Here is a 13,570-nt window from a genome sequence, read left to right on the forward strand (position 1 = left end):
ATATATAGTAAAGAAGTATCCTATTTGTTATTAGATATGAAATACAGTCTTTTTAATTTACCCAAACTAATGACAAATATCAAGCAAAGTATATTTCAATTATTTGGGTCTAATTTGGTAAAGAAATGTGTTGAAATTTTGAAGAATAGCAACAGAAAGGGGGAAGCCACACATGCACAACAATTACCCATTTGGGACTTACCTTATAGAATTACAATAGTCCCTTATCGTATGAAAATATATTTTTAGCACTAAATAGCATTATAAACTCAATTCCTTAAAAACAATATAAAGTAGCATTTTAAAAAGTTCTAATTTCAAAATAAAAAAAGACACAAATAACCCTTTATATATTTGTATTCGCAGCCCCCTCTAACAATACTCCAAGCCCAAGCAATGGTCAGTGTGGACGAGCCAACAACTTCCGAATCGTCGGTGGCACCAAGTCCGCTAGCTGCGAGTACCCGTGGATGGTGGTGGTTTACGACCAGAAGAACGGCTTCCTCTGTGGAGGGTCCATCATCGACGAGAGCACGATCCTCACAGCTGGCCATTGCGTTTCAAACCCGAACAGGTAAGGAATTTATGAACTACATTTTATTTTACTCGAATTTTTGTTAAAAATATCCTTGAGAATCTGTCTTAAACATAACTTTGCAGGATTCGTGGGTATCTGGACGTGCGTAGGATGTTTATTTGAATTAGAATTCGAATAAGGATTTTACACTTTTTCAACTCTGCAAGTTTATCGTACGCGCTCATTCTCCGAACTCATCACAGCTATTTGCAGCTCCCTTCTTTTAATATAATTGATGTTCATTCGTATTTTTCAACCATAGCAGTTCTTTCAATCAGAGCCCATTATTAATTATTCAATGTCGATGGGCGGTCGGGAAACAGTTAAACTTATCTGCAAAAAAATTAGTAATACATGCATAATGTATGAGTGATGTTCCCGCACTCGCAAAAAGTCTTCTCTGATCTTAGGCAGTCGAGCTTAGCTTGAAACTGAACTGCAATATTGATAACTACAACTTTAGGTAAACCTCTGCAGTTTTATAAATGACATCCCTTGTCTTCCCCAGCCAAAGAAAGGAAGTTCCTTCAGCCCCGTCTGACATGGTCATCTATTCCGGCTCTTCCAAGGTTACTTTTGACTCCCCTCCTCCTCCCGGTCTCCATACCAACAGTGCCAGCAAGATCACCGTGCACGAGAAATACAACGTCAACGGTGATCTCGGTAAGTGAGCATTGCGTGTGCTGTCCTTACTCACACAGGCAAACAAAAGAAGAAAAGAAAAGACTTCACTCGAACAAATTGTATTACTTTCTCAGTTGGTCCATTGCAATTATTACCTTGTTTTTGCTGGTTTGATCTTTTGTGTTACCTGTGTTATGTCAACTACAGTGAAGCATGAGAGAAATTTAAATGCTCCGGTAGCTGCTAAATTCAAATTTTCATGAAGCCATCAGTTTATTTCTGACTTTAATTTTGGTTCATCAGTCATGGGAGACGACTGTGTGTGTGTGTGTGTGTGTGTGTGTGTGTGTGTGTGTGTGTGTGTGTGTGAGAGAGAGAGAGAGAGAGAGAGAGAGAGAGAGAGAGAGAGAGAGACAGACAGACAGACAGACAGACAGACAGACAGACAGACAGACAGACATACAGACAGACAGACAGACAGACAGACAGACAGACAGACAGACTGACAGACAGACAGAGAATGACTGAGTAAGAGAAAGCAGGGAACACGTTATGTTTGAATGGGTAGGAAAAGTTTACTCGCTCTTGTTGTGAACTTGTTTTTTTCAACGCATAAGGCACATGTTTTTAGATCTTTACGTCTTCCTTTATTCCTAGAAAACGACATTGCCATCATCAAACTGAGCAAACCTCTGACCTTTGACCGGTGCCAGCGTCCTGTATGTCTCGTGGACGGCTCTAAGACACCACAGCAAGCTTCTGGCTGCAAGACCATGGGATGGGGAGTCACAAGCAGTGAGTGGTTATGAATCATTATTTTAAGGGGCGTTTCCAAGGGGAGCAACCAACAGGACTACGGTAAATGATGCTCAAGCAAAACAAATCAATGCAAGAAGCCCTAATAGAGATTTATAGAAAGATCGTTCAGACAGCGGGGTACAGCAATAGATGGATGGATGGATAGATAGACAGGAAGAAAGATAGATAGATAGATAGATAGATAGATAGATAGATAGATAGATAGATAGATAGATAGATAGATAGATAGATAGATAGATAGATAGATAGATCCAACAACGCATCAGACTCGTATTGACCAACTTGTGGTCAAAAGAGTGCGGCTAATCTTAGACCTCTACAGAAAGGTCATTCATTGGAGTGTACTTTTTTCCCTGCTGCACTTTATTGACCACATCAGTGGATGCGCAGGTTCTTTGGTACAATTGATGCTTTAGTCACCTTAAGTCACTGCAAGTAGTGTACATTACTTCAGCATATCGTAAATTAAATGTAAATATGAACTACAAGCCATCTTGTTCAGTTGTGAGTACTTTCCCCCTTACTTTCCGGACAGGACAAGCCTCTCACTGTAAGTTTATCTCGGTTGATTTCTTTACAATTAATCCATGTAAATGTTTCCTCCCGCAGACGGGCGCGATGCCGAGTCACCGGACGACATGTTCTGGGCAGCAGTGAACATCGCCACAGACCAAAAGTGTAGGGACTCGTATGGCGGCGACAGCACCACTTTCTGTGCCGGAGGAAACAACAAGGACTCTTGTGAGGTAAGCAAGGGAGATCTTTGTTTCTAAGCGAACATAGATAGGTGGTTCATCTGAAACAGGATCCTCCTCTTGCCGTACCCTTTTTTTTTCTTTTGTATTTTGCTTTTTACCTCCCTTCTTATTCTGCATTCAGAGTGATGCTGGCAATACATCATTCGTTAAAAAGTGGAACATTTTAAAAGTACGATGAAGTCTGCAGTTTTGAAAAAAATCAAGAAGACCAATACTGATTACATGCTAATGGACTAGGGTCTATACGTCCTTATACTATCTCTGACCGTCTAGACTAGGGTGCTCTTTTCACTTTTCCCGATCCTTACAGAGATATTTTTTATAATTTTGAAGAGAAGTAGATCTAAATCGACACAACAACAGTCATATAGTGCAGAAGAGAAGCAAGACAGAAAGACCCAAACAACAGAGCAAAAGAAAAGAAATAGAACTTACCAGTTGTGCCCTACAATCGCCTGCAAGCTTGATTGAAGGAACGTTTAATAAGAAAGGGTTCATGCATACACTAAGAAACAACAAGTGCAGATGTAAAGCAAATAAGTAACTTACGTTCCTGGAATTCTGATCGTGCTTGAAATGAACACGCAAGAAAACATTTTTGTTCTTTAAGTAAAAGCGTCTCCTTGTTGAATTCACGACTTATTATACGTAAATCTATATCACTGAAAACATTGTGTAGAAGTCCAGACTATTATACCAATCTAGTTTCGGTGTACAGTTCTTTTATCTATCTATTCTCTGTGTATTTAATTATAATAATTTCTCTCAACCACTTCTTACCCATCTCTTTAGGGTGACTCTGGCGGTCCTCTGGTGTGCAAGGAAATAGATGGGCGATACTACCAATACGGTATCGTCTCCGCTGGACAGAAGAACCAATGTGGCATAGTCCCTGGCCTCTACACCAGAGTCAGTGCCTTCCTCTCCTGGATTAGCAGTCATCGCAACTAGAGTAACATTATTAACTCAGATTTGTGACATGCAGTTATCACAACAAACACTATTTCAGATTTGTGACATGCAGTTATCACAACAAACACTATTTCAGATTTGTGACATGCATCGGTACATATTATCGTCTCCCAAAAAATAGGTTTTAAATAAATTGTAGTGACTTCCCAACTCCGAGTGCTCTTTCGTTCTTTTTTTTATTGGCGTGTGTGTGTGTGTGTGTGTGTGTGTGTGTGTGTGTGTGTGTATGTGTGTGTGTGTGTATCTGTGTGTGTGTGTGAGAGAGAGTATTTGTATGTATACTGAACGCCATTAAAAACGCAACACTTCGTTCGCATAGCCTGAACACGTTTGTATCAGATGAATATAGATTAAAAGAAATGTTTTTTTAAAAGTTTATTCAATTTCCAACAAATCTGAACCATTTTGATCATAAACGTAAGTGATTTCGATACATTGTCCTTCTCTTGGCGTACTCTGTTAAGACAAATATGCAGATAAACACAAATCGAAGCTCAACAAAGATCTCTTACCCTTAGTAAATTGTGTGGCCATCATTAACATTTAAAGAGACCAAAACACATCTTCACATGGATTTTATAACATTTTCAATCTTAAAAAAAAAAAGAAATCCTGTCCCACTTTCGCGGCAGCCCGATCTTCCAATAGCTGCAGATTCACAAATTTGCTCACACTTTGAGGTTCAGTTTATCCCATACGTGCGCTGTTGGAGACATGTCGGGTACGTACACTGGCCAGTCCATGACATTCATGTTATGATCTTCCAGAAACTGTGTTGTTTGCTAAATGGGCAGTGTAAGGGCAGGAGTGTTGTGTTGGTTGACTGGGAGATTCTGATTTTTTCTTTGTGCTTTTTGGCAGCATAAAGACGGCGCTGTTGTCGCGCTTCGTTAATTGCAGTAATAAATAAGGCGTTCTTGATCTAAGTTCAGTGCTTACTGCTCCGCACCTCACACTGATGAAAGAAACATTTTCATGCACTTCATGTATGCCTTGAGCTGCTACTTTTGAGAAACGAAACGATATCGCAGATGCGACAGCAAAATCTCCCTCTCTTGAACACGGCTGGTCACTCGAGACTGTCCTATTCTTTGCTCATCCCGGATATTTCAAGTGTGCTAAACTCTTTGTACAAGTCAAGAATAACACAAGCACTGCATTGTAGCCGTATTGCTGCTTCCCTGGCAGTTTTTCCGCAATGAACAAGGCAGAAGTGAAAGTTGCGATCAGCTTCGCTAAGTTGACGAGTCTTGTATTGAAAGAAATTATAAACAAAATTGATCGAAAAAAAAAGCTAGGACTTTTGTTTGGAATGAGCTATAGGTCATCTTCCAGGTAAATAATTGTGTATTCTTTTCATAATATAGCAACTAATGAACACAGTTTACTAAAGCATAGTTAACTGTATTGCAGGGGCGAGGGCTGACTTGTTTGACAGGGTAATCAAAGTGAAACGGGATCAGATATGGCCTGTAGATATGACACAAGAATCTTACTCGAGGCGGCGACTCTGAGTTGTGAATGAAAACAAATCCGGAATTCATATTGTATGTTCAACCGCCAAAATAATCGGGAAAGTATCTTATCAAATATCAGTTCCAACTAAAATTAAATTTAACTTAAGTTATGAATACATAAGCACAAAGCAAAGAAGCGGAGATGTCAGTACTAGATCTGTATGTTATAGATCTACCAGTGAGTCTAACTCTTTGGTAGAACATGACAATTATCATTTTTTAAATTTCACATTTGGCTGTTTTTGTTAGCCTTTTGCGGCCAGGAGGTGGTGTCATAAATGAGGTCACGATCTGATTATAGGACGGTAAAAAGTCGAGGAAAAAAAGCAAGCACTTGCAACAGTGAAGAGATTGTTAGGAGTTAGTTCCACTCACATTTGAGGTAGACTCGACCAGTGTTAGTTAGCTTACATAATCAGGGCTTGGGATTGATTATAGCTGTGACCCCAAAGGGGTGAACAGGGTATATGTGGCAATGAAACAGCTTAGACTGCTATGCACATGTTCCCTTCAACTGTATTGGTAGACTCTTCCAGCCTCACTTTAAGCTTACTTAATCAAAGCTTGCGACTGCTTATGGAGTGGCCCGAGAGGGGTGAGGAGGCTATTTCTGTGGCCGTGAAACCGTTTTGAATGTTAGGCATACTGTTCATTGTTGATAACGAACGTCTTTTGACATTTAATTTAAGAGGTTTACGTTTATGGATGAATTTGACAGCGACAATGTTTCAAAATTAGGAAGGGAAGCAGTGATTATTTGATATATAGACGCTTCGCCCCTGCTGTATTGTGATAGTACTCATGAAAATAGCAAAATTCGTTTATGGGTGTGTGGATTAATAACTACTCACTAATAACAATCGTGACGATCAGAGCATATTTGGCTTTTCAACAACCTTTCGAAAACGTTGCTGCGTTTTTAATGGTGTTCAATGTATATGTACAGATATTAATAAATAAATAAATATAGAATACACACACACACACACACACACATATATATATATATATATATATATATATATATATATATATATATATATATAAAACACGCATATGTGTGTGTGTGTGTGTGTGTGTGTGTGTGTGTGTGTGTGTGTGTGTGTGTGTACAACCTATCAAGGAGTGTTGACCTACTTATACTTCCAGGAAAGTCAAAAGTAGTAAAGCTAGGAAAGGTTTCAAGCCCTGCTGGGACAGTGGAAGACACTCCCCTGGAAGAAATGGACTCCTTTACCTACCTTGGAAGTGTCATCGATGGTAAAGGTGGAATCAAGACATATGTTAAAGCAACGGCCAAGGCAAGGTCAGTATTCAATCAGTTATCAAAAGTCTGGAAGGCAAGCAACATCTCACTGCGCACCATGACCAAGATTCGACTCTTTTACTCCCACGTCAAATCTATGCTCCTCTACGGCTGCGAAACTTGGAAGACAACAAAGACAGTACTGAATAAAGTCCAGACTTTCATCAACAGATGCATGAGGAGTATTCTAAGAATTAAGTGGCAGGGGTGAAAAGGCATTGATGATTATATATATATATATATATATATATATATATATATATATATATATATATATATATATATATATATGTGTGTGTGTGTGTGTGTGTGTGTGTGTGTGTGTGTGTGTGTGTGTGTGTGTGTGTGTGTGTGCGTGCGTGCGTGTGTGTGTGTGTGTGTGTGTGTGTGTGTGTGTTGGAGAGATGGCCGGGTACTCATCCCTACCAGCATGAAGTGAGGGAAATTCGCGTAAAGTGCCTTTCCCAAGGACACAACGTCAGGCCTGAGACTCAAATCCTCGAACCCGCAACTACCGCACCAGAGTTTTACGGTACTTGCAACACAAATTCATTTAAGTCAGATTATTTGTAAGCGCCAACGATTATAGCAGTGTAAATCAAAAACAAAACCAAAACCAAAAGCCCAAAACAAAAATACCCCCCCCCCCCAAAGAAAAAAAAGATAGAAGAAACAACCAATCCAAAACCCAAACAACAACAACCCAAAACTAAAACCAGAAACAACGAACACCCCCCGGCTCGGAAAGGCTCTATTTGGCGACCTTACCAAAAAGTAAAATCTGCCGCTTCACCGATAGTTATAGCTGTGGTTAATACAGACTCCATAGATGTACACTCTAAGCACTAGATATAGTACGCCCCTCTCTCGTCTTGCTGCGCGATGGCCACATTCGACAGCGACGTTCGCCATGTTTTTTGTGGCAAGCTGTGTGAAGGAGTTCATACTAAAGCAACGGCTTGGCATGTTTTCTGTCTCATGCGCAATAAACGAGGCTTGGCTCTTGTTAATTTTTTTTTTACATGGGCGCCGTGGTGTATTATAATATCTAGACTACTAGAAAGCAATAATACAGCGTACTTTCTACTACTAGATCTACAAATAAATGTATTATTAAATAGATAGAGATAGATAGGCTTTAAAACAGACAAACAAAAATAACAGCAAAACAATGTTATTTCTTCTTCAACACTTTATCTACGAGATGGTTTATTTCTTATTGACTGGATCAAAGCGTATAAAAGGCTTATAGAACTTTTAAGAAGAAGTATGAAAAGATGTGGGTGTAATGGAAGCATCACTACCACACCCTCCCTCTCTCCCCTTTCGAATCCCAATTCCAAGCCCCCACCCCCCAATTTAGGAGTTAGACATTGTATTAAATCAAGATTAGACATAGAAAAAATTCAGGAGTTTTTATGCCATTAGGGTAGGAAGGCAATGAAGCTCTTGATAAAACAAATTCAGCTAAAGAAATGATGAATATATGTACTAGTATTATGAAAAACCGGTTAAACTTTCCCTTGTGACATTTTTACAGGAAACTGTATTTTTCATACTTGTATTCACTTATTTTTTGAAATTATACCAAATAAGTAGTGTTTACTATTTTGGTCTTAAACTTTGGTTTATATTGATTTTAAAAACTAAAGTAGACCATACAGCACTTAAACTAAAGCTCCTTCTATTGCTGTTTTAAGTAAGTCTATTTTTGGACATCAGCCTTGTAAAACAACTGTGGACTCACTGAAGATAAGAAGTGAAATTACCGTTGATTTAAAAAGGAGATAACTCTATGTATAGACAAGATCTATATCATAGTTAGTTCCAGACAGCTTGCTGGTGACGACACTCGATACTAGGTGGAGTCAAAGATCGTACATAACAAGAAAGTTCACTCCTCTGTTTGAGCCAATTTAAAAAATGTCCTCAATTCCAGTGGCGGCCTCTTCGAAAAAGCGATGACTTTGGGAACAGAGTCACCCTACTTGTGAGAAAAAAACAATAAAAGCGAAACTAACAAGCTGTGCTATTCCTATTCTTCTTCTGGAGAAAGGAAAGAGAGCGTCAAAACAAAGACAGCAGTGCCCATCTGAAGCAATGCACAGACTTCCACGGACACCTTTTAGGCCGAGTGAAGTATCTTGTTATGTACGAGCTTTGGTGGAGTCAAAAGGTAATGCAAGCTGTTTGCTATTTTCCCCCGAATAACGTACAGCGCTCATGTACAGTTCTTACGTCACACGTACTCTTGAATTCAAATTATTATTATTATTATTATTATTATTATTATTATTATTATTATTATTATTTTTTTTTTTTTTTTTTTTTTTTTTTTTTTTTTTTTTAAATTTTTATATATATTTTTTTTTAATCATCATCATCATTGTAGTAGTAGTAGTAGTAGTAGTAGTAGTAGTAGTAGTAGTAGTAGTAGTAGTAGTAGTAGTAGTAGTAGTAGTAGTAGTAGTAGTAGTAGTAGTAGTAGTAGTAGTAGTAGTAGTAGTATAGTGCGGTCAAAAATTCGTGGCCCGATGTCAAATATCTCCTCAACTATCGAACAAAGGTTCTCCAACTTTTGCTCAATGACTTGTATACATTTGTCTTAATAGATCAACATTTTTGTAAACATCTGCTTGTTGTATTCAAGAAAATTCCATAATAAAATATACTAATTAAAAAATCCAAGTGCGAGGTTTCTACCGATTTTTAAACAGCTGGGGCAATATTGCTTTTTATAGCACGTCCGTCATATTTTTCTAATCGGCATATTAACTTTAAATTGAACGCATGTTTTGAGAACCATTAGTGAAAAAATGTGTTCACTATAAAAATAATTTCTACAAGTTTTGCAAGTAAAAATTGTCATTGACGAGCTGTGACGCAGGCCATATTATGAGTAGTCAAAATGTATGTGAGAAGCGGGAAGTGCTGTGATCAATACCATTTTACGTGTGACAGAGATTTCAAGTATTTTATATAAATTTATGAAGAAAAGTTTTTAAACCCAGTCCCAATTGTTCTGAAAACATATAATTTAGTCAAAACAAATTGATACAAACAGCTATGCAAAATAAGGATGGCATTGATTCACCCGTTAAAGAGATATTTGAGGATGACTTGCAGCACGAATTTTTTACCGCACTATAGTAGTAGCAGTATACAGTGTTGCAAAATTTCTGTCACACCCATCTTCTTAGTACAATAACTCATTTACGATTCGCCAAAGCCAAGCGAAATGTGCTAACATGACATGAAAAAAAAATGACCAATGTCTCTACTTATTCAAGGGAAACATTTCTATTCACTCTGACCCTAGCAACATCCAAACAAAAATTATATCAGTATTGCGTATGGCCTCTTGCAGCTTGATCAACTGCTACAAAACGTCTCTTCATTAACTGAATTAATGTGTTTCACGGTTGCTTGAGGGATCCACTGTCAGTCCTTGTGAAGTGCCGCCTAAAGTTCCTGCTGAGTTTGCACGGAGTACAGCCCGTTTCTAATCCTCCGGTCAAGGTCATCTTACAGATTTGTTGGGTTAAGGCCTCTTGATCTTGGAGAAGATCGAATTGATGCGTTTGGAAGGAGTTTTGACTTATCATGACCAAAGGGCGTTGGGTGCAGTCTTGTTGGCACATTCTATCATTCGTGCCATTTAGGGAAGAACCCGAGAATGAAGAATTTCATCACAATACCGTCGCCCTGCGAGGTTACTTTTAATAGTGACCAAACGTGTACGATGAAGAGCATAGATTCCAACGCCCACCATCACACTTCATCCACCGAATCGGTCCACTTGGCTGACGTTGACTTAAAAGTTGAAATCTCTACCTTCCTCTTCTAAACTCTTTTTCTCTTCAATCAATGTGACGAATCGAAAACCTGGACCACTGGTGAATAGAACACTATACCAACGTCTTTGGTTCCATCGCCAATGTTGTTGCACCCAAATTTGTCGATTTCTCCGATGAAACGGGTCAGATTGGCTCCACATAAAGGGCGGTAATCACGTAATCCATGGTCACGTATATTTACTAATGGTCTTTTAAGACAGTCCGAAGTACCTGGAAGTCTCTGTACTTGGTTGAGCCGGGTTTCGAACTTGGGTATTGACAACATCCCAATTCAGATGTCGAAATTTCACTCTTGGTAGGCCACGTCTTAGCCTGTCTTGAACAGTTCCAGTGATGTTAAGACACATTTAATTACATGTCTTGCAACAGCAGAAAGTGCAATTCTAGAATTTATCATACACACAGTGGATTCAGGTTCTGCATTTGTCAGCTTTGTTATTTTGAAAACAGGTGAACAATTGTTAAAAAGAACTGATTTTCATAGCGCGTAAGTTCTGTTTACACATTGTGTGTGTTATTCAAACTCAAAGCAGATTTTGAGTAGGCTCAGGACATCTTAGTTTCAACGAACATCGAAGGAAAACAATACTATAATAATAATATAATAAACGCTTTGACCGCGTAGTACTTCCGGTTTATGATTTGTTTAGTCTCCACATGCACAAGGAGTCTCAAACGTCACACAAGTCATACGTTTTCATTTTTGCTACAATTCGTACTCTTTAGTGAAAATTATTGTAGTATAATAGGTGCGACAGAACTTTTGCATCTCAGCATATTATTATTATTATTATTATTATTATTATTATTATTATTATTTTTATTATTATTATTATTATTATTATTGTTGTTGTTGTTGTTATTATTATTATTATTATCATTATTATTATTATTATTATTATTATTATTATTATTATTATTATTATTATTATTTTCGTTACCTTAAAATTACAAAAGTTGTATTTGCTCAGTACCTAACTTTTGGAAATTTGAAAAAAAAAAATTGAGTTTCACAACAATTCAAGCTTTTTCCAATTCTTTGATTATCTAGATAACAACTGATAATAGTAGTGGTAGCAATAATAATAATAATAATAATAATAATAATAATAATAATAATAATAATAATAATAATAATAATGATGACAATGATAATGATGATGATTGTTAATTTTATATAATAATAATGATAATAAGTTTGAATGCAAGAGTACACGTGACGTAAGCACCGTACTTGAGCGTTGAATGTCATTAAACTTCTTTTGTTTCTTTTTTAGGAGGATGGTTTTTTCTTTTTTTCTTTTTTCTTTGTTTGGAATTTTCGCCTTGTTTTTTTTCTTGATCTAGATCTAGTTATAAATTATAATCCGACCTAGGCCTACGTGTATTGGTGTAGCACATGCCGTGAAACTGGTGTCGGTAGTCCGGAGGTTAGGTTACCGAACTCTTGATCTTGCAGTTGTGTGTTCGGGGATTCGAGTCTCTGGCCCGAAGTTGTGTCCTTGGGAAAGGCTCTTTACGCAAATTTCCCTCACTTGACCCAGGTGGGAATGAGTACCCAACCATTAACAGTACAATATTTTATCAGTTTTTGTTTTAGTGTTTTAGCGCCTATAAAGCGGGAGTTTCCACTCACTGCATGGTTCCCAGGAAAAATGAAATTGTTTCAGAAAGCTATCAGGTCTGCAGGGGTTATAGTGATATAGATTATAAAACGCATAGGGCTTGTTGTTGAGGGGGGAATTTGCGCTACGATTATTACTGTTTCTTATACAACAACAACTACTACTACTACTACTACTACTACTACTACTACTACTACTACTACTACTACTTCTATGTAAAGTTACCTGGCGGTCAGATGAGTCGGGTCTGTCAGGGGGCCCCCGTCCAAGATAAGTGTTGCCTCGTCGTGGTCCTGAGTTCGACTGAATATCTCAGTGATTCTCTCAGACGATGTCTGCCTATTTCGCGCCGGACCCTTGGCGTCATCCAAGGGCGTGCCACTCTCTTAATTATCTTGTCCCCACAGTAAAGATAAGAGTCATGTCCCTTGACATCACATCCCCCTCACAAGCAATTTCAAGAACAATTCAAAATGCTAAACGCATCAACCAGAAACTGAAACTATAACTCTGAAACCTTATATACACTGTACACAGCAGAAACTTCGTCTACATGTCGAGTCTCTGCGGAGGCCTGACATGGCGTCCCGACTTCGTTATGCAGTCAGACGTAGTGGAAGTATCATGAAGGGTTGTGTCTGATTCTAGTGACTCTGCTGGTAATTCTGGCTGATGGTGAGGCAACATAGAAGACTCTCTGGGGATCATGAGATGGTTACTGTCGTCGCCTTCCGTCCTCAGCCGGATCTGGTGACGATTACGAACCTTCAAGCCGTTGTCTGTTTTCAAGAGGTACGATCTGTCTCTCGACCTTTCTACAACCGTAGCCTTGGCATCCCTTGGGGTTTTAACCCAAACTGGCTGTCCTTTTGACAAGTCTGACATGGGCTTGGCGCAATGTCTTCGATCGTAATCCTGTTTCTGCCTCTGCCTGAAAGCTGCGTCAATCTTCCTGAACCCTTGCCTTTCTCCCCCCTTTGGGACCAATTTTTCTGGGAAAATCAGCACTCTTGTCCCGATTTTCCTACCCATTAGAAGTTCTGCTGGGCTCTGTCCTTGCTGTAAAGGAGTGGAGCGGTAGTTCATGAGAGCCAAGTAAGGATCATCAGACTTACTCAGTAACATTTTGATAGTTTTGACGGCTCTTTCAGCTTCTCCATTACTGTGAGGATGTAGAGGGTTGCTTCTCAGGTGCGTTAAACCATAGTACTGCGAGAACTTTTGAAACTCGTGTGCAACGAACTGGAATCCATTGTCTGAGACGACGATTTCAGGAACTCCATATCTAGCAAAAATTGACTTGCAATTTTCTACGACATTTGAAGCAGTAGGCTCTCTTAGATGAGCTATCTCAATCCACCTCGAGTAATAGTCTACTATTAGTAGATATGTGTGACCTTTCCACACAAAAAAATCCATACCCATCCTTTGCCAAGGGTAGTCTGGAGTAACTGTCGGCTTCAATGGTTCTGGGCTGACCTTTCTTTCTTTTTCACAGTCTGGACAGTTTGTAAC

The 13,570-nt window shown here is 38.6% G+C and overlaps 2 protein-coding genes across 2 annotated transcripts in view; one reads left to right on the top strand and one right to left on the bottom strand.

Annotated features, from left to right (window-relative positions):
- LOC101864479 (trypsin-1-like) overlaps window positions 1-3,903 on the top strand; it is a 5,342-nt gene extending 1,439 nt beyond the window's left edge. The window contains exons 2-6 of the mRNA XM_005107197.3: window positions 367-574; window positions 1,086-1,240; window positions 1,859-1,996; window positions 2,630-2,766; window positions 3,571-3,903. Of these exons, the coding sequence (XP_005107254.1) occupies window positions 367-574; window positions 1,086-1,240; window positions 1,859-1,996; window positions 2,630-2,766; window positions 3,571-3,729 (797 nt within the window). The 3' untranslated portion in view covers window positions 3,730-3,903. The remainder of the gene's footprint in view (window positions 1-366; window positions 575-1,085; window positions 1,241-1,858; window positions 1,997-2,629; window positions 2,767-3,570) is intronic.
- Window positions 3,904-12,604: 8,701 nt separating this feature from the next.
- LOC106012956 lies at window positions 12,605-13,180 on the bottom strand. The gene has a single exon (XM_013087397.1). The coding sequence runs from the start codon at window positions 13,178-13,180 to the stop codon at window positions 12,605-12,607; it is 576 nt and encodes a 191-aa protein (XP_012942851.1).
- Window positions 13,181-13,570: the final 390 nt, after the last annotated feature.

Source organism: Aplysia californica, unplaced genomic scaffold, assembly GCF_000002075.1.
Source record: "Aplysia californica isolate F4 #8 unplaced genomic scaffold, AplCal3.0 scaffold00584, whole genome shotgun sequence".
Taxonomy (NCBI): Eukaryota; Metazoa; Mollusca; class Gastropoda; order Aplysiida; family Aplysiidae; genus Aplysia; species Aplysia californica.

Excerpts from the sequence above, each read along its gene's own strand:
- LOC106012956 (XM_013087397.1), bottom strand. The coding sequence starts at position 13,180 with ATGTTACTGAGTAAGTCTGATGATCCTTACTTGGCTCTCATGAACTAC.